The sequence below is a fragment of the Pongo pygmaeus genome, chromosome 13, assembly GCF_028885625.2.
Source record: "Pongo pygmaeus isolate AG05252 chromosome 13, NHGRI_mPonPyg2-v2.0_pri, whole genome shotgun sequence".
Classification (NCBI taxonomy): domain Eukaryota; kingdom Metazoa; phylum Chordata; class Mammalia; order Primates; family Hominidae; genus Pongo; species Pongo pygmaeus.
Window position 1 is genome coordinate 121,179,867 of NC_072386.2, and position 18,341 is coordinate 121,198,207.

The 18,341-nt window shown below is 53.3% G+C and overlaps 1 protein-coding gene and 1 long non-coding RNA gene across 3 annotated transcripts in view; one reads left to right on the forward strand and one right to left on the reverse strand.

Annotated features, from left to right (window-relative positions):
- The window catches only part of ASS1 (argininosuccinate synthase 1), a 56,300-nt gene extending 38,960 nt beyond the window's left edge, over positions 1-17,340 (forward strand). For both annotated transcript variants that reach the window (XM_054501340.2, XM_063649956.1), the window contains exons 12-15: positions 5,435-5,566; positions 10,992-11,148; positions 15,627-15,692; positions 17,062-17,340. In XM_054501340.2, the coding sequence (XP_054357315.1) occupies positions 5,435-5,566; positions 10,992-11,148; positions 15,627-15,692; positions 17,062-17,107 (401 nt within the window). In that variant the 3' untranslated portion in view covers positions 17,108-17,340. The remainder of the gene's footprint in view (positions 1-5,434; positions 5,567-10,991; positions 11,149-15,626; positions 15,693-17,061) is intronic.
- On the reverse strand, positions 1,318-17,894 carry LOC129043947 (uncharacterized). Its single transcript, XR_008504571.1, has 3 exons — positions 17,736-17,894; positions 16,034-16,200; positions 1,318-1,460 (listed from the first exon to the last, which is right to left on the reverse strand). It is a non-coding gene; the product is annotated as an uncharacterized LOC129043947 (long non-coding RNA).
- Positions 17,895-18,341: the final 447 nt, after the last annotated feature.

An 18,341-nucleotide genomic window follows, 5' to 3' on the forward strand; every position in this document is an offset into this window, starting at 1 on the left:
AGAAGGAACAAGGGCTGCCACCCACTTGCCCAACGTGCCCACCCACCATCTGGAACATTCCAGATGGAGAATGGAGGGAGACCTGTGAAGCAAAGAGGTTTTCAGCCCCAGAGGCCCACCCAGGATGGGGCCCGCCGGGCACCAGGAGCATAGAGGATGGCTAGAGTCCCACCCTGACCTGCCTCCCGTCACCATGGCAACTGCCTCTCACCTTGGCCCTGGTACCTAAGAGGGGAGCCCTTGGGCTCCAGCCAACCCCCATGCCCCACCTCTTCCAAATCACTTCTTCTACTTTCCCAAAGGACCAGAGCCTTTAGTCCGGGTGCCCTCACCTCCAGCCCAGGCCCCAGCTGAGCTGGCGGATCCCACTCAATTCTGCAAAATTGTTCATTCCGGCTATCCTGGCAGCCTCAGGGACGGACGAGAAGAATTTGAGCCACAGCAGCTGTTTGGTTCCCACCTCTTTCTGCTTGGTCCACTCTCCCCCGAGCCACCCCTGGCCACCCCCAGCTCCTTGCCCTTCTCCCCACTCCCCGCTGCACCCTTCTTGGCAGTAATTATGGTGTGATTGAAGCTGCTCCACAGAGAACTGCTGACACCTCTGTCTTTTTCCTGTAAACACGGGGAGATGAAAATAGACACTTGGAGCTGCTGTGCGTGTCACTCCAAAGATGTCTGTTGTCTCTTCCACGGCAACACAGAGACTCAGCTGTCATTTCCTCCTTCTCTCTGCGCAGCGGTTTGTATGCCAACTGTCAAAAGCCCCAAATCCATAGTCTTTTAGCATCAGGTTTCTGTCACTGTTTTTTTTTTTTTTTTCCAGAAGAAACACACAGAAATCATCTCTACCCCCTACCCCTGTGGAGAGGAGAGGGAAGAGCTTTAAAATGCGCGCACGCACACACACACACACGCGCGCGCGCGCGCGTGTCAGCAGCAACCTAAAAACAAGCTTTTTGATCCGTCACAATTAACTTTAACACCTTCAAAGAAAAGGAGCAGGAATATTAATTGCACTGGTGTGTTTCGTGGCTGCAGCCTTTCCCCTTGCCTATGAGCCCTCCGGAGGCTGCCTGGGAGGGCAGCAGCCAGGAAGCCGGTGCTGGGGGCTCAGGAAGAGGAGAGTTCTGCCTGGCCTCTGCCCACCAGACACTCTCTGCTCCCAGTGGCACTGGCCTCATTTTCCTGGGGACACCTGTGATGGGCCAGTAGCTGGAGGACCTTGGGCAAGTCACAGCTCTTCCTTGAGCCCTGAGCCCCAGCTGTGCCCTCCCCTCTCTGGACTGATGGGAGGAGATGCTGTGATGGGAGGAGTGTTCTCGAGACAAGACTGTCAGTAAGTAGGGCACACCTGGAGGACGCTCTGAACACTTACCTTTGAGGTAGGTCCCAAAGGAAGTTGCAATGTCAGAGCAGCAGGAACTTGCAGCCTTCTTGCTTTCCAGATGGGTTGCCTGGGTCTGAGAGAGGCGGCTGAGATCGGCCAAAGTCACACAGCAAAGCCAAGCTGGGCACCTTCTGTAAAGGCCAAGCTGGGCACTTTCTGTAAAGCATGGTTGTAGGATTCCTGGTGCCCAGCTCCAGCCCTGCAAATATAGTTTGGACTGCCCCACAGTTGGCCAAACTGAGGACAGAAAAGCAGGGAGGCAGGCCTAGGTGTCTAGGAGTTGAAAATGAGGAGGGCTGCTGCTACTGGCCTGCCCAGGATGGCGCTAATACGACTCTGTGGCCAGTGTAAGGATGGGCTTTGCAAGTTTCTGGAATTTTCCAAAATGTACCCAAACTAATCACTAGAAGGCCTGTTTCCAACCCAATATGTGTCAAGTTCTAGTATGTGCCAGGATGGGAGGACCAGCAGGACTTTGTCAGTGTCGTGCTCTTGGTGGCTCTTGGGAAACTGCTTTATTTCTGGTAACAAGGTTTCTAGGCTAATTGAAAACTTGCTCCTTGAACATTATCGTTATATCTGCCATTTTGGAGACAGAGATTTCCTGTTTTTGCACACACTGGTCTTTCTGAACACACTGCTGAACCATTCCCCTTTCTGGTGGCTTTCTTGGTGCTGTCATGTTTGTTTGGGGTCATCACATTTTGTTTCTTTCAGACAGGGTCTTGCTTTGTCACCGAGGCTGTAGTGCAGTGGTACGATCATTACTCACTGCAGCCTCAGCCTCCCGGGCTCCAGCAATCCTCCCACCCAGCATACATCACCACACCCAGCTAATTTACCATTTTTTTTTGTAGAGACGGGGTCTCCCTACATTGCCCGGATTAGTCTTGAACTCCTGGGCTGAAACGATCCTCCCATCTTGGCCTCCCAAGTAGCTGGGACCACAGGCACGTGCCACCACACCCAGCTAATTTTTTAAATTTTTTGGTAGAGATGGGGTCTCACTATGTTGCCCAGGCTGGTCTTGAACTCAGCTCAAGCAATCCTCCCGCCTTGGCCTCCCAAAGTTCTGGGATTACAGGTGTGAGCCCCCGCATACCTGGCCTGTGCTAAGTTCTATGTCCCTGTTCTCCAGGCTGTCTATAATGACTTTTCTCAGTCATTCCTCTGTTTCTGCTGCCATCAGCCTTTTTACCTCTTCCTGGTTTGTGGCTCTGAGCTGCTCTGCAGAAAATGATGACGGACCCATTTGAACTGTGTTTACAAGAGTCAAGGTGAGGCCTGAGGAACTCCCGAGGGATTTGAGGGCTTGGACCACTGCATAAACTTGGAGAGAGGCCATTTCCTAATCAGAGGTCACAACTAGATTCAGACGGTGGAGATGCCGAAAGCTGCAGCCCCCACCAATGAAGCCGGACAGGCTCTTTCACAGCACACGATACTGATATTTGCACCTGGTTGCTCTGAGGGGCTTTCACAAGCATGTCACCTGACACCGGTATATCAGGGGTTTACAGATGAGCGAACCAAGCCCCCAGAGAGGTTCCCTTCTGCCCAGGAACACGGAGCCGTGGTGAGAACCAAGCTTTTCCTCCACAGCAACAGCCCGGACTTGGGCTTTTTCTCTCACGCTCTGGTTAGCAGTTGATCACTTTGCCAAAGGCCCTTCGAGGCCACCTGGAGCCGAGATGGGAGACCCGGTGCTGGACCCATTCCCCCTCCATTTGGCTGGGTGGTATTAGGCAAGGCACTCCCTCCCCAGGCCTCAGGTTCTCATTTGTAAAACTGGTGTGTGGGACTAGATTTAAGGTGAGTCCAGAGTTTGCAGAGGGGCCTCTGTTCCTCCCAGCACAGCCTCTGCCATCTCTTCTATATGCTGGGCTTCTGCCGCAGGCTGTTTGAATATTAGGTTGGCAGCTAACAGTTGGGAGAACACGGTACCGGATTGATCCTAATGCAAGCTCTGACATTTCCGTGATTCTAAGACTTAAAGATCAAAGACTGGAGGAGTTCTCCAAGGAGGAAACTTCTGGTTAGTGCACGAGGGCTCAGCAGACTCAGCCTCCCCAGATCCCCAGTGGGCTTCAGAGTCAAAACCAATATCCTTCATGGTTTGTTTGTTTTAAATTAAAATTGTGGTAAAATACATGTAACATAAAATGAACCATTTTAAAATGCATAAGTGTGCCACTCAACGGCATTAGATCCTTTCCCAGGGCTGTGCCGCTGTCACTACCGTCCACCTCCAGAACATTTTCATTTTGCAAAGCTGAGACTCTGGCCCCATGAAACACTCCCCATTTTCCCTACCCTGGCCCCTGGCAACCACCATTTCTGGCTGTATGATTTTGATGACTCGAGGGACCTCCCATGAGTGGAACATACAGTGTTTGTTTTTGTGCCTGGCCTTTGTCACTTAGCATCACGGCCTTATGTTGATGCTGTGGCATGTGTCAGGATTTCCTTCCTTTTTTTTTTAGACAGAGTCTTGCTTTGTCACCCAGGCTGGAGTGCAGTGGTGTGAAATCAGCTCACTGCAACCTCTGCCTCCCAGGCTCCAGTGATCCTCCTGCCTCAGCCTCCCAAGTAGCTGGGGCTACAGGCATGTACCACCATGCCCGGCTAAATTTTTTTGTATTTTTAGTAGAGATGGGGTTTCACCATGTTGGCCAGGCTGGTCTTGAACTCCTGACCTCAGGTGATCCACCTGCCTCGGCCTCCCAAAGTGCTAGAATTATTACAGGTGTGAGCCACTGCGCCCGGCCCCCTTCCTTAAGGCTGAATAATATTCCATCGTATGGATGGACCGCATTTTGCTTCTTCACTCATCCCTCGATGGACACCTGGGTTGCTTCTGCCTCTTGGCTATTGTGATTAATGCTGCTATGAACATGAGTGTACAAATCCTTTCTGGGTTTTTTTCAAGCAGCAACTGTAGAAAGATGTTAGTAAATTCCCAGGATAACCGAGAACCTACCCCTTTAGCGATGTAACGTATGGTGGAAGAAAGGAAGCTCTCGGGGTAGAATCCATGGAGATGGGGGAGCTATGGCCCCTGCTCCACCCAGACAGCAGCTGCAGGGCAGGCTTGCCCAAGGCCAGCTCTGAAGTTGATTCGAGAGGTCGCACTCCTGGGGCAAGAGGGGGCCTGGGCTGTGTGCTGTGGGCAGTCCTGCCTCTTGGTGCCCCACTGTCCTCCAATGCAGTAGGAAGGACCTTCCCCCAGACCCAGCTCAGCCCAAGGCCAGGCACTTCTGTGTCACTCGGAGATCATCTGTTCCAAGCAGGTTGTTTTCCAAATGGAGGGACTGGGCCTGAGGTCACAAGAGAGGACTTGAGCAATCCCCTCTCCCCTGACCTTCCACGGTTGGGCCTCCATGGCCAGGTGACTTACAGGGCAGCAGACAGCACTGGTGAGGGACTCGGGGGCCTACATTCAGTTCCCAGCTCCACCTAGAGCAAGTTCCTGCTCCTCTTGGGCTCAGTTTCCCCATCTGTACAGTGGGGTCAGCCTAGGTGATTGCCCAAGCCCTCTGCCACCCCAGTGGCCTCTGGAGAGACCTGGCCGCAGGGGCCCCACGGGCTGAAGGTGGCATGTGTGTACACATGTGTACATGTATGTGCACAGCCGTCCCCCTCCCCTGGCTCCCTGGTGGAAAGGAGGAAGGGATATTTGGGGCTCTGGGCTCTACCGTAGTCGCTTTAATTACAGGCTTTCAACCTCAGGCCGGTGGGCACGCATGGGGAGGGAGGGGTTGCTGCTCCGAAACCCTGTCATTTTCTAGCGTCTGAGGGCCCCTTCAAAGGGGGCATCTAGACATTTTCTCCACAAGCCGCAGAGTGGACTGTCGTGGCCCCAGCATGAACATAATGACAGATGCATTTTGCAGCAAGCTGGGAGTGAATGGGTCCGACCGGCTTGTCTCCTGTCAGACGACTCATTATTATTATTATTATTTTTTTTTTTTGTCATTTGCTGACAGTTTGGGTTTCATGCGTTTCTCTCTTTTTTTTCCTTTTCCCCCTGCCTGGAAAAATGGCTAGGTATCTACGAGACCCCAGCAGGCACCATCCTTTACCATGCTCATTTAGACATCGAGGCCTTCACCATGGACCGGGAAGTGCGCAAAATCAAACAAGGCCTGGGCTTGAAATTTGCTGAGCTGGTGTATACTGGTGCGTAAGACTATATGGCTGCCCCCTCTAACCGCCCCACAAGGGATCCCAAATCACCGTCCGGCTCTTGGGCCTGGCCCTCCCCTCCGTATCAGCACCTTTCTCCCCTGCCACCCACTGCCATCCTCATGTGAGGCCCCAAAAGGTGCAGGCCAAAGGGGGTTGAGGGAAGGTACAGGGCATGAGGGAGCAAGGGGATGCTAGAACCTGCCTTGCCATGGGGTGTGTCCAGGGAGATGTACCGGCTTCCCAAGGTGTCCAGCAGCTTCCACCCCCTACAGTTTGCATGACTCCAGCACGTGCCAGGCACTGGGCACTGTGCGGTGACATGCATCACCCCACATGGTCCTCACAACTTTCCCAGGAGGTCTGCAGCTCCCTGTACACATGAGGAAACTGAGGCTCAGAAGGAAAGCATAAAACCAGAAGTGGCCTAGCTGGGTTTGACCCCCAAGTCAGGCTGTCTCCAGGCAGAACCTGGACCTACTCCATCAACTTGAGGGAGAGGCTCCCCGGACCAGGAACTCAGCCCCAGACCCTAGTACTGCAGGAGCCAGATCTTGACCATGAAACCACCAAGGTGACCGCAGGGCCTGAGCCCTGTCACACACCCAGCCCATGTGTGGAAGGACCGGTGGGTGACATGAGCACCTGGTGGGGGGTGTCCCCGTTTTGCAGGTGAGGAGCCTGGGTTTCCATGCCTTGGAATCTAGGCCTCCTGACTCCAAAATCCAACCCTCATGCGGTGTAACAGAGGTCCCCAAACTACAGTCCCTGGGTCAAATCCAGCCTGTCACCTGTTTTGTTCAGCCCATGAGCTAAAAATAGTTTTTACATTTTTTATTTATTTATTTATTTATTTATTTATTTATTTATTTGGGACGGACTTTCGCTCTTGTTGCCCAGGCTGGAGTGCGATGGTACGATCTTGGCTCACTGCAACCTCCGCCTCCCTGATTCAAGCGCTTCTCCTGCCTGAGCCTGTCGAGTGACTGGGATTACAGGCATGCGCCACCATGCCTGGCTAGTTTTTGTATTTTTAGTAGAGACGGGGTTTCACCATGTTGGCCAGGCTGGTCTCGAACTCCTGATCTCAGGTGAGCCGCCCATCTTGGCCTCCCAAAGTGCTGGGATTACAGGCGTAAGCCACTGTGTCTGGCCAGTTTTTACATTTTTAAATGGTTGGGAGGAAAAAATTTTAATGCTATTTCATGAGAAATTATATAAAAGTCGAGTGTTGCCGAGCACGGTGGCTCACGCCGGGTGAGGTGGCTGTTTCTGCGTTGTCCGTGGCTCCCCTGGAGCGGCAAGGGTAGGTTGAGCCATTTTGAGAGAGTCCGTAGGACCCAAAGAGCCTAAAATACTGACTCTCTGGCCCTTCCCACCCGCCTCCACAACATACACATAGCCCCGATTTGGGGCATTACATTAAACAGCTGCCCTGAGCTGTGGGAGGACGGGCTGCTGCCTGAGGACGACCCTCACATCTTCAGGGGCCTGGACATCAGGGGACCCATGCAAAGTTAGTATTAGTTAATCTAATAGCTACCTGGGCTAAGCTCTCCTCCCCTCGCCTCTTCCCCTCCACTCCCAGATTTTGTTTCCTTTTAAGCCTCCTAATCACTGTAACTCATCTCAGGATTTCAAGAGGGCTCGATGGTTATTGGCTGGCGTTATTTCTCCCTGCCATTGTTCCTGGCAGCTTTGAAGCCGAGTTTCTGCCCCCCTTCCCAGGTACAGACAGGTGCTTAAATACCATTGTCTCCTGCGGGCTTTCCAGCCCGGTGGGATTGCAACCCCGAAAGGAGGATTTTAGTTACAAAGTGAGAGAGTCATTAAGACGTGGCGGAGGAGAGAGCACCTGGCCGGACTGCTCCGGGGCCTCCATGAAGGCTGATCCCACCATGGCTGCAGCCACGGCTGCCACTTATCCTGCCGTCTTGCTGCTAGGCTCTGAGCTGGGCACCTGATGGGGTATTATCTAATATTAGCTGCGCAGAGGTGAAGAAACGGAGGCCCCCAGGTGAAGACACTCGCCCAGGCTCTCCTGGCTGGTGATGGGCAGCTTTGAGCCGGGGACAGGCCAGCTGTAGCGGCCAAGTTCCCAGTTACTCCAACAGATTCCAGGATGCTCGTGATCAAGGGGCGCGGCGGCACAGACAGGGGAACCCTGGGTGTAGGGCACAGTTTGGCTCCTGGCTGCAGTCACGATGCCTCTACACTGGACTGGCTGGGTTGAGTCCCTGCTCTGTCAGCCAGCGACAAGCCCTCTACATCCCAAACTGAGGTAAAATGATTAGGAGACTTAAAAGGAAACAAAACCTCAGAGTGGAGGCGAGGGAGAGTAGGGGCTTCTTCTGGGTAGTTATCACTAATATTAACTTTGCCCTGGTCCTCTGACATCCAGGGCCCCACAAACATCAAGATCGGCCTCGGGCAGCAAGCTGACCCCCACAGCTCAGAGGGCCTGTTTGATGCGATTTTCCCCATGAGGAATACAGACATGGTATAGACCAGGGCTTTGCTTGATCATGTTACTTAATTTCCCTAGGCCTCAGTTTTCCCATCTGAAGAGTGGGAATAACAGTTCTACCTGTCTGGTGGGTGAGGACTAAAAGCATGAGTATTTGTGAAGCACCTGGAACAATGTCTGGCAGACGGGTGCTTATTCCAGTGCGTGAAATAACTGCGAGCACCTGGTGTGGTTTCCCAGTATGGAGGCGGGGCACTTGGAGTCTTGCCTCTGGCTGGGTTAATGGTCTTGAGCAGGGCTGTCTCTTCCTTGAGCCTCAGTTTCCCCTCCTGTCAAATAAAGGGCACCAGGCTGAGGGCACGCCAGGGTCTCTTCCCAGTCCCATGTAGCTCCTGGGTGGAAAGCCCACCATTCTGCTGTAATGCTTGGCTTCCTCAGAGCCCCTGTGGTCTCAGCACAGGTAGGGAGACTGAGGCATGGGAAAGCCCTCCTGCCCCAGCCTCACTCCGAGAGGCCCTAGGTTCTGTGACCACTGCCACCCTGCATCTGTGTGTCTGTATGTGGCTGGCTGGCTCCCTCTCCTCTCCCACCATTCCCAAATTTCCTGGTCTGGCTGTGTGAGCTTCAGGCAGACTGTCTCCAGGAGTGGCAACCACGGTTAGCCTGGCAGGACCCCAGCTTCAGGACCCTGGCAGGGCCCAGTGGAGCATCTCTTCTAGGGGGTATAGCTCACCTCTTCTCCCCTCACCTCCATTTCTTCAGCAATAAAATGGGTATAATGTGCAACTCACACAGAATTGCTCCAGTTAGAAAGGATCGCGTGTGTTTGGCTGGGCCTAGCAGCACGGGGGAGAGGGGAGGGGTCCCTCTCCAGCTCAGCCCTAAGCCCCACCCACAGTGATCTGCAGGTCTGGGGGGTGCAGGGTCTCCCCCGATGCAGCTTATGCCAGGGTCGCTGTCCCCCAACCCAGGCTGGGTCCGCTGGGAAAAGAAATCTGAGCAGAAGACCCCCGTGGGGCAGAGGTAGAAAATTCTGAGATAAAGCCCAGGCCAGTTGCTCCCACAGAGATCTCTGTCCTATCTCTGGCTCCATCTCCTGCCTGTCTTCTGGCCTGGAAACTTAATGGGCTAATTATCCCAGCTCCGTCAGAAAGATGGCCAAGCCCTGGACACCAGGGCATGGGGGGCTGGGAGAACATCAGTGGCCCCCTCCACAAGGGTCTCGGGATGTGTTGGAAAAAGCCCTGGGCCAGAGTTAGGAGTGCTTCGTCAGACCTGGGCTCTTCCACAATCTTGCTGTGTGGCCTTGGACAGGCTCTTTCCCTCTCTGGGCCTCTCTCCCTGTGTACAGTGAGGGCTGGCACAGAGCATGGTGTTCAAACTGCAAATGCAAAACGCTCTGCGCTCTGTGCATTCCCTCACTGCATCCACACAACCTCTGGTTAGTAATGTTTTCTCACTGTGCAAATGAGGAAACCGAGGCACAGGGAAGTTACATCACTTGTCCAGGTGTGGCTGGGATGTGGATTCAAAGGGTGGGACACTGGAGAGCAAGGACTCAACCTTTACTCTCTATGCTTGGCCCTCTCCCGCCTCTGCAAGCCCCAGGACCCCATCCCAGAGGCCTGTCCCCTTTCCCACGGAGGGCCTCAGCAGGTGCCCCTAGGGGCCTGGGCCTCCCACAATAGCCGCAGCCCCTGGGCTGACCCAGCCCTTTATCAGGGCAGGAGATCATGCGCCATCTGGCCCCGCAGCTGCCCAGGTGGGCTCACCTTCCAGGCTCCATTTCAGGAAACTCTAGCCTTGCCCTGTCCCTCCCCCGGCCATGGCCTGCCTGCCTGCCCCTTGGTCCCAGCCTCCCTCAGCAGAGGCTAGAGAGAGGCCCGGGGCAGACTGTGGTCTGAGCGCTACCCCTCCCTGGCCTTTAGGGCTCTGGGGGAGAGGGGAGGGAACATGTTTCTCAGGCACCTCCTGCCCCCACCTACACACCAAGGGATGTTCCGGCCATAGAGAAAGCTCCAGGTTTATCATAGGAAGCAGAGTTGTTACAACTCGGGCCAACACAAGTCAAATGGAGGCTCCCCACTTCCAGCCTGTGTGATCCTGGAGAAGTTTCTTAACTTCTCTGAGTCTCCCTTCCTCACCCAGAAAGGGGAGAGGCTAAGAGAGTTTCTCTCAGAGTGCTGTCTATGAGGATTCAGGGAGCTAGCCCAGATCAAAGCCTGAGCGCAGTGCTGCTTATCTATGCAGAAATATTCTATCTGCCCAGGAAAACAGTAGCAGGTGCAGAAAACAGCTCACTGATTCCAAGGGGCCTGCCCACCCCAAGGGGTGGGCTCCGGCCAGGACTCCAGTTCACAGTAGCCTCTAAGGCTGGTGCTGCTCAGGGCTAGGGGATCCACATGAAATATTACTGTGACATCCCTACTCAACAGATGGGGAAACAGAGGCATAGAGAGAGGAAGGCTATGCATGGCCATGGTCTGAACCACCACCCAGCTGCCTGCACTGGACACCCATATCACCAAGCCCCAAGCAGCACGTGCCTCTGAGTCCTGTCTGAGGTCTTCTGCCTCCCCCAGAAGATTAAACCCTCCATTGGGCCAGGGATGGGGTCCCTTTACCACTGTGTCCCAGTTGCTGGCCTGTGGCACTTCCTGAATGCCTATGGCGTGAAGCAGTGGGTCACTTCCCTCCTCCTGACCCTTAGGGAAATGACCTAGGTGGTCACCTCCTTACCCACAGGCCCTTTGCAAGATTAGAGGGCAGGGCTATGAAAGCATGGTCCTCAACTCAGCCACTGGCAAGTGCACATTGTGCCAGACTCACGGGAGGCAGTCATGGTCTGCATGGCGGGGTAAACCATGGGGCACCCTTCCTGTGCTCCAGGTCTCCCTGTATCCTCGCGGTGCAGGAGGCCTCCCTAGTGGTATCCCGTTTTCCTCCCCGTAGGTTTCTGGCACAGCCCTGAGTGTGAATTTGTCCGCCACTGCATCACCAAGTCCCAGGAGCGAGTGGAAGGGAAAGTGCAGGTGTCCGTCCTCAAGGGCCAGGTGTACATCCTTGGCCGGGAGTCCCCACTGTCTCTCTACAACGAGGAGCTGGTGAGGTAGGTGCCCCACACCTCATTCTGACCCCCACTTGGGCGAGCCTATCTTTTGACTGGATCCTCAAGACACCTGTGCCTGAGCACATGTCAGGCATCATGCAGAGCACAGAGCGATGGTCACAGAGGATACAGACACCACTATGCTCCCGTGGAACTTACAGGCTAGCTGGGAGAAAGGCATGGATCAAACAATCACCAGAATGTAGAATTAGACAAGGTAGCAGCAGGCTGTGAGGAATGCAGGATAGTCCGGCTGGGTATAATAACTGGGATTGGCTAGGAGGCGTGGTGCATGCCTGTAATTTCAGCTACTCAGGAGGCCGAGGTGGGAGGATTGCTTGACCCAGGAGTTCAAGACCAGCCTGGGCAACATAGAAAGACCTTGTCTCAAAAAAAAAAAAAAAATATATATATATATATATATATATGTATATATATATATATATGTATATATATGTATATATATGTGTGTATATATATATATATAAATAAAATAATTGGGGTTGTGGAGAAGCTCCTTTGCTATTCAAACAATAGCAGAAGGAGTTAACAGGTGAATGAGGGGAGGGGTGGAAGGGCAAAAGAGGCCGGGGGAAGGAGCTGAAGCTAGATCTTAAAGGGAAGGGCAAGATCAGATCTGTTCATTTAGAGGGTCCTCCTGGCTGCTCTGGAGAACGGATTTGAGTAGGTGGGAGGTGGAAGGGCACCTGTGGAAATGCAGTAGCTTGGACCATGCTGATGATTCCCGGACTAGATAGCAGCAGGCGAATGTGACACATATCTAGGAGGAGGGATTGAAATGACTTGGATGTGGAGGGAGATGGAGGGTCCAGAATCACCCTGGTGTCTGGGGTCATGAGCAGCTGGGTGCAGTCCCTGGGTTGAGGAAATACTCTTGAGGAAGGATCTTGCATTTGGATTTAGGTGTCATGAGCATGGGTTTCTTTTGAGATAGCTGGGAAAACTAACTGGAAGGCCGTCGGACACTTGGGTCTAGAGTTGAGGAGAACCCAGGCTGAAGACCCTGGAGCATCATAGGCATTTTGATGTTCTCTGAAGCCCTGGGCCAAGAGAGACTGCCTAGGGGAAAGTGTGGAGTGAGACAAGAAGGGAACTAGTCAGGCAAGATGGCACACACCTGTAATCCCAACTCTTTGGGAGGCCAAGGCAGGAGGATTGCTTGAGGCCAGGAGTTCAAGACCAGCCTGGGCAACATAGTGAGACCTCATCTCTACTAAGAACAAAAGAATTAGCTAAGCATGGTGGCATGTGCTTGTGGTCCCAACTACTTGGGAGGCTGAGGTGGGAGCGTCTCTTGAGCCTGGGAGATCAAGGGTGCATTGAGCCATGATCATGCCACTGCACTCCAGCCTGGGCAACACAGCAAAACCCTGTCTCAAAAAGTAAATACATAAAATATTAGCCAGGCGTGGTGGCATGCACCTGTAGTCCCAGCTACTCAGGAGACTGAGGCAGGAGGATCACTTGAGGCCAGGAGTTGGAGCCTGCAGTGAGCCAGGATCGCACCGCTGCACTCTAACCTTAGTAACAAAGCTAGGCACTGTCTCTTAAAAAAAAAAGGAAACACAAGTGGAACCATGAGGAGATTTCTCATTGACGGACCAGGCAGAAGGTGGCCAAGGAGGAGCCCCTGGAGGGGCAGGAGGGCCCTGGTGAGCCAGGGCAAAGGTGGCAGGTAACGATTGGCCACTCCTGTGTCCACCCAGTGGATGAGAGTGACGGGCACCAAGGGACGAGGTGTCACCTCCAGAGGTCACCTGGCCAAACTAGAGATGGGGCAGGCCCCTGTGGGACAATCAGTCCCCACTAGACGTGGGTCCCCTAAGGCCAGCTTAGCTCAGGCTAAGGCCAGCCCCTCCCTCCTGGAGGCTGGTTGGGAATTAAAGTACGAGTCTTGTTTGGCAGTCAATATTATTTTTTTCTTTCCCTTCTCCTTGCCATGTTGAGTTTCTCCCCTCTTCAATCTTTCTAAACACTTTATAAGCCATAAATACAACTGAGTCAGTTTAGATCAGTCGGGGTAAATGTCAAATTATCTTCTCTCTTTCTCTCTCTGGCTCTTTCTTCCCTCCCCCTCCAAATCAACAGCCTCTAATAATCTGTCCAACCCTTCATTAAGCCTTACAGTCTCGCTCAGGGAGATTAAATGAATAAAGTAAAAAGGGAAAGGGGAAAAAAAGAGAGAAAAGCAGGAGCATTTATTCTCACTGTGTCTCCGACCATTTCCCTTTTCTTTTTGATTTCTACATCGCTGACTTGAAAGCCCTTGAGTGACAGCGTCACAGGGACCAGCGAGGAAGCCGTGAGAGGTAGCAGAACTGGAAATGCCGCGGCACAGTAGGTAGAAAGTAACGTAATTATAGAGCAGGTCAGAGCCACTCGAATGAGCAAAAATAAAAGCACAGAGGTTTTCTGTAGACCGTCAGGGGAGGTAAAAAAAAAAAAAAAAAAAAATCATTGTAAACTCTTTTTCCACCTCCCCCCTCACTTCAAACCACAATTTTAAAAAGAGGTTTTTTAGTTCCTGAGAAACCCCTCTTGGAACTCCCAGCAGCCTCGTGGGACAAGTTTGTCCCTGGATGTATGTGGGCCCTCTTTGCAGGGGCTGCCAGGGCAGTTGGGAAGTTCCCACCTTGGGGAACGGGATGGGGAGAGTTTGTTGTGACTTGTGAGAGATGGAGGTGAAGGGACAGATGGACACAGAGGTAAGGGGATTCTGTGTCCTACGTGCTCCCTGGGCTGAGTATAGGGGCCAGCGGGGCTGAGGCTCGGTTTCTAAAACAAGGTCTGTTAAAGGGATCTGAGGAGCTTGGTGGTCTAGTTTGGTCTAGCTCTTCCTAAGCACTGACTGCACAGAAAGGGGTGGCCAGCAAAAGTCTGGCATCTCCTCCTCTTCCAGGGAATGCAAGCTCCTGGTGGCTTCAGTGCCTGAGCCCTGGAGGGGCCGTGGAGGTGCAGAGGAGGGAGGGAGGGAGACCAAGGACGTACAGGAGCATGGGAGTGACTTTGCAGAGAGTTCCACGCACCCACCGGCTTCAAGGCCTGGTGAAGGTCAGGGCCCGGGTCCTGAACAAGTCACTGGGGCCAGGCAGATGCAGAGACCTTATTTGTTCTTGTAAAAAGTCCACAGTCTACAAAGAACCAGTCAGAGGTCCAGCCTCAGGGTCTCAAAGCAGCAGATCCTCCTGCCTCCCAACACCGACCCCCACCCCCAACCCCTACCTTGAGAACCTTGAGTCAGCTTTGTCCCAAGGCTGGAATTCTGCAGACAAGGGACTGATTCAGAGCAGGACATGACAAGGGACCCCATCCTCTCAGAGGCTCAGAGGCTGGCCTTGTAGAGTAGGAGGCATCTGAGTCCACGTGCCCTAAGTGCTTAGCACAACCATAATTAATGAAGGCAATGGGTGATTGATTGCTTAGGTCTGGCCCCTCCCTGTGGACACCACTCTTGCTCTTCCTTCCTCGGCACCTGGCCCGGCACCTGGCAGGCAGCAAGGGCTTAATAAATGCCTGAACAAATGAATGAGTGAATGAATAGTGTTAGTACTAGTGGGTGCTCACCACGTGCCAGGCACCAGCTACATTATTTCATGTGGGGCCAAATGTGACGCTGAGAGCTAACTACCGTCACGCATTTCACAAGTGCAAGGCCGAGGCTCCGAGTGCAGGAATACTTGCCTGGGCTCTCTGGTGGCAGGTGGCGGAGCCAGGACGCAAACCCCAGTCGGCCGGCTGGAGTGACTGCCATGGTTAGGAAGGTTGGGAGGAGCAGCTAAGGGTGGAGAGCCCCAAAGCAGAAGGCTGGTGGAGTCTGGGAGGTGGAAACTGTAGAGAGGTAAAATCTGCTCTGCTGAGTACAGCGGCAGTCAACCCAGCATTTTCCATGACACACTGGCGGTGGATGCCCAGGTTTCAGGATGGATTAGGTAAGGTCTAACTGGTTGGACACATGAGGGGAAAGGTGACTTGGTGGGCCAATCTTGCTGTGAATGCTGGAGGCCTCCCTGCAGCTTGCGAAATGCCTTTGTGCTGTTGCAATTCACGCCCTAAGGCCTCCTGAGCCTTCAGGTCACTGGATGCCATCCACACAGTCCCAAGGGCACAGCTGGCTTGGACGAGTTATCCATTTACAGACAGAGTGCTCTGGTTGGTGGGATTTCATAGGGCTAGTTCTGGGGTGGCTGCTCCTAGCCTCCTGCCACATTGTTTAGCAGGGAAGAGGCTGCTGTGTGCTCCACTAGGGCTCTCCAACCTTTGGGTTGGTGCCTGGCCCAGAACAGGGTTCCCTGAGTTGTACAGAAATTCAATGGAAAGCTGACGTGCAGGGAGGGTTTGGACCCACACGGGAAATGCCCTGGCATCTGGGAGGTGGGGCTGCTTCTGGCCCCAGCAATCCTCCCTTCAAGCAGAGGCCAGGGCCAGGCTGAGCTGACAAGCTTCTACTCTCCCTGCAGCATGAACGTGCAGGGTGATTATGAGCCAACTGATGCCACCGGGTTCATCAACATCAATTCCCTCAGGTGAGAAGCTCAGGGCCCTGATGGGCCTTCAGAGCCCCCAGGTGTAAAGGGTAGGCTTTGATGGGACCTTGACTGCTGCCCTGCCCTGCCCTGCCCTAGACAAACCTCACTTTCCTGTCCATCTGCCCATAGCATCCTCAGAGGCATGCTTTGATAGCCGACAGCAACAGAGGGTCCTAGGCATTGGGGTCCTAGGTTCCTGTGTCCCACCCGGTGCCTCTGATACTTGCCCTCCCCTCCCCCTAAGCCACAGGGACTCCATTATGAGCTCCTTTGCAGGGCAGGTTAAATAAGGAAACAGCGTAGAGGTGGAGAGAAGCCTTTGTTTTCTGTCATCATACCTGAGCTGTAGGTCTAGCTGGAAGCCATCCTAGCCAAGTGGATCTCCATGGCCCAGGAGGGTGGTGCACGTCATCTGAAGTCACTCAGACCTTTGATCCTCTGTGAGTCACCAGTAAGGGTGTCAGCTGTACCTGCCTCACAGATGCAGTGAAGGTTCAATATGAGCCTGTGGAAATCAAGCATGCGGCTCAGGCTTAGACCCTGGCATGCAGAAGAGCCAGGGGCAGTGCCAGCAGCAAGCACTCTCAGCCCAGGGCTGGTGTGCTCAAGGGCAAACAGGGTCGTTTGTCACCAGCAGCTAACATAGACTAAACTGCTCTGGGGCACTCTCCTAGGATGTCTCATTTAATTCTTACACAAAATTTGCAACTCCCTGGAAACAGGCTGAGTGGTTAAGTAACTTTCCAAGGGTCACACAGGTAGGAGGTGGTGGAGCTGAGTCCGGAGGGCCTATCCTGCTGTGGGTTCTCCATCACCAGCTCCCTTCTCATGGGGATTGGAATCTAGAAGAAGATGCAAGTCTGTCTCCTCTTGCTAAAAACATGCCCTGGGCACAGAGCCACCATTTTCTCCCAGAGCCAGTCTCTTGTCCCTGGAGGCACCTCATGCCCCGAGAGATGTTGAATCCCGCCCATCTGCCCAGGGTCCTCTCCCTTCCCCTCTGTCACCTCCACCTCCCCTGCCTCCTGCGCCCTCTGTTTGTATTTTATGACTCTATAAACCCTTTTAAATGGCCCAGAACAAACAGGGCTTACATAATGGCCTCTTCATTTCTCCTATTGCCAGTTAAACGCTTTGTCTTCAACAATGACAAACAATGTTTTCCCCCTAAGATAAATTAATTACATTATCCTGATTGGAGGGCAGGAGGGGCCAGGGCGGGAGAGAGAATAGAAAAAAAGGCAACTTCACACACATCTTAACAAACAGCTGCCCCAGCCACCCCAGTTCTGCCTGAATTAATTGAACCCAGTGTGTGTTGTTATTGTTAATTTACATTTTTCTTTGTTTTGAATCTGGTTTACAGGCTGAAGGAATATCATCGTCTCCAGAGCAAGGTCACTGCCAAATAGACCCCTGTACAATGAGGAGCTGGGGCCTCCTCAATTTGCAGATCCCCCAAGTACAGGCGCTAATTGTTGTGATAATTTGTAATTGTGACTTGTTCTCCCCGGCTGGCAGCGTAGTGGGGCTGCCAGGCCCCAGCTTTGTTCCCTGGTCCCCCTGAAGCCTGCAAACGTTGTCATTGAAGAGAAGGGTGGGGGGCAGCTGCGGTGGGGAGCTATAAAATGACAATTAAAAGATACACTAGTCTTTTGTTTCTTTATTTCTACCGTGTGTGTGTGTGTGTGTGTGTGTGTGTGTGTAGTTAATTATGGTTTTCTTAGGCCAACCTTTGTGTTTTCGGACCTAAGTGCTGCCGAAGGCCGCCATTTGCCAGACAGCCTGTTAATCTGGCAGTCGACCCCTCTCCAGCAAAAACTAGGAATCCAGAAGTGCCGCCTGGGTCAGATCCTAGCCAGCAGCCTGGGAATCTGTCACCAACTGTGGTCCTGTGGCAAATGTCAGGAAACCAAATAAAATTTAGGGGATGCCCTTTGGGGACATCAACGCACAGCCCTTTCTCTGGAGCTCACCTTTACTCACAGCCCACAGGGAGCTTCTATAGAGGGCGGCCATGAGTGACCCTAGGACACTTACCACAGCTGCATGGCCTAAAGCGGCCTAAATCATGAAGCAGGAGGGAGAGGCCTGAGCAGAGAGGAGAAAAGAGCAAGCCCGGAACTTGGCAGCACTTCTCACGGTCCACAAACCAGGCCCCAAAGCACCCATATTTGTAGTGTGGCCCCCGCCCCCCCCGCCTTGGTCATATCTGATTGGACCGTGGATGGACACCTGACTCGAACTGGCCAATCAGCACGCCCAGGAATTGGGCTTTGGCACGTGGCCGGAAGTGAGGGCATGTAACACAGGCACTCACCGCTGGGATGCTGTGGACCTGGGGCACAGAGCAGGTGTAGAAGGAAAGGAGAGGGAAGGGATGGGAAGAGAGGGTCATGGTATTGGCGTCAGTATTTCTATACTGGTGCTTCATGAAAGCTGGTGGCATCTCTTGGCCTGGTTTCCCTGACACCTGATATCATAACGAATTCAGGACTCCAGCTCAGTGAGAGAGTTGCTGCTCCTTGCAACCAAAAGCATCTTCACTGGGAAGACTTGAGTGCCACTTGCTCTGTGCATTGTCCTGGTTCTGAACTCAGAACCTGACCTCAGGGATCGCCTCGCCACTCCGCTGCCTGTGTCCAT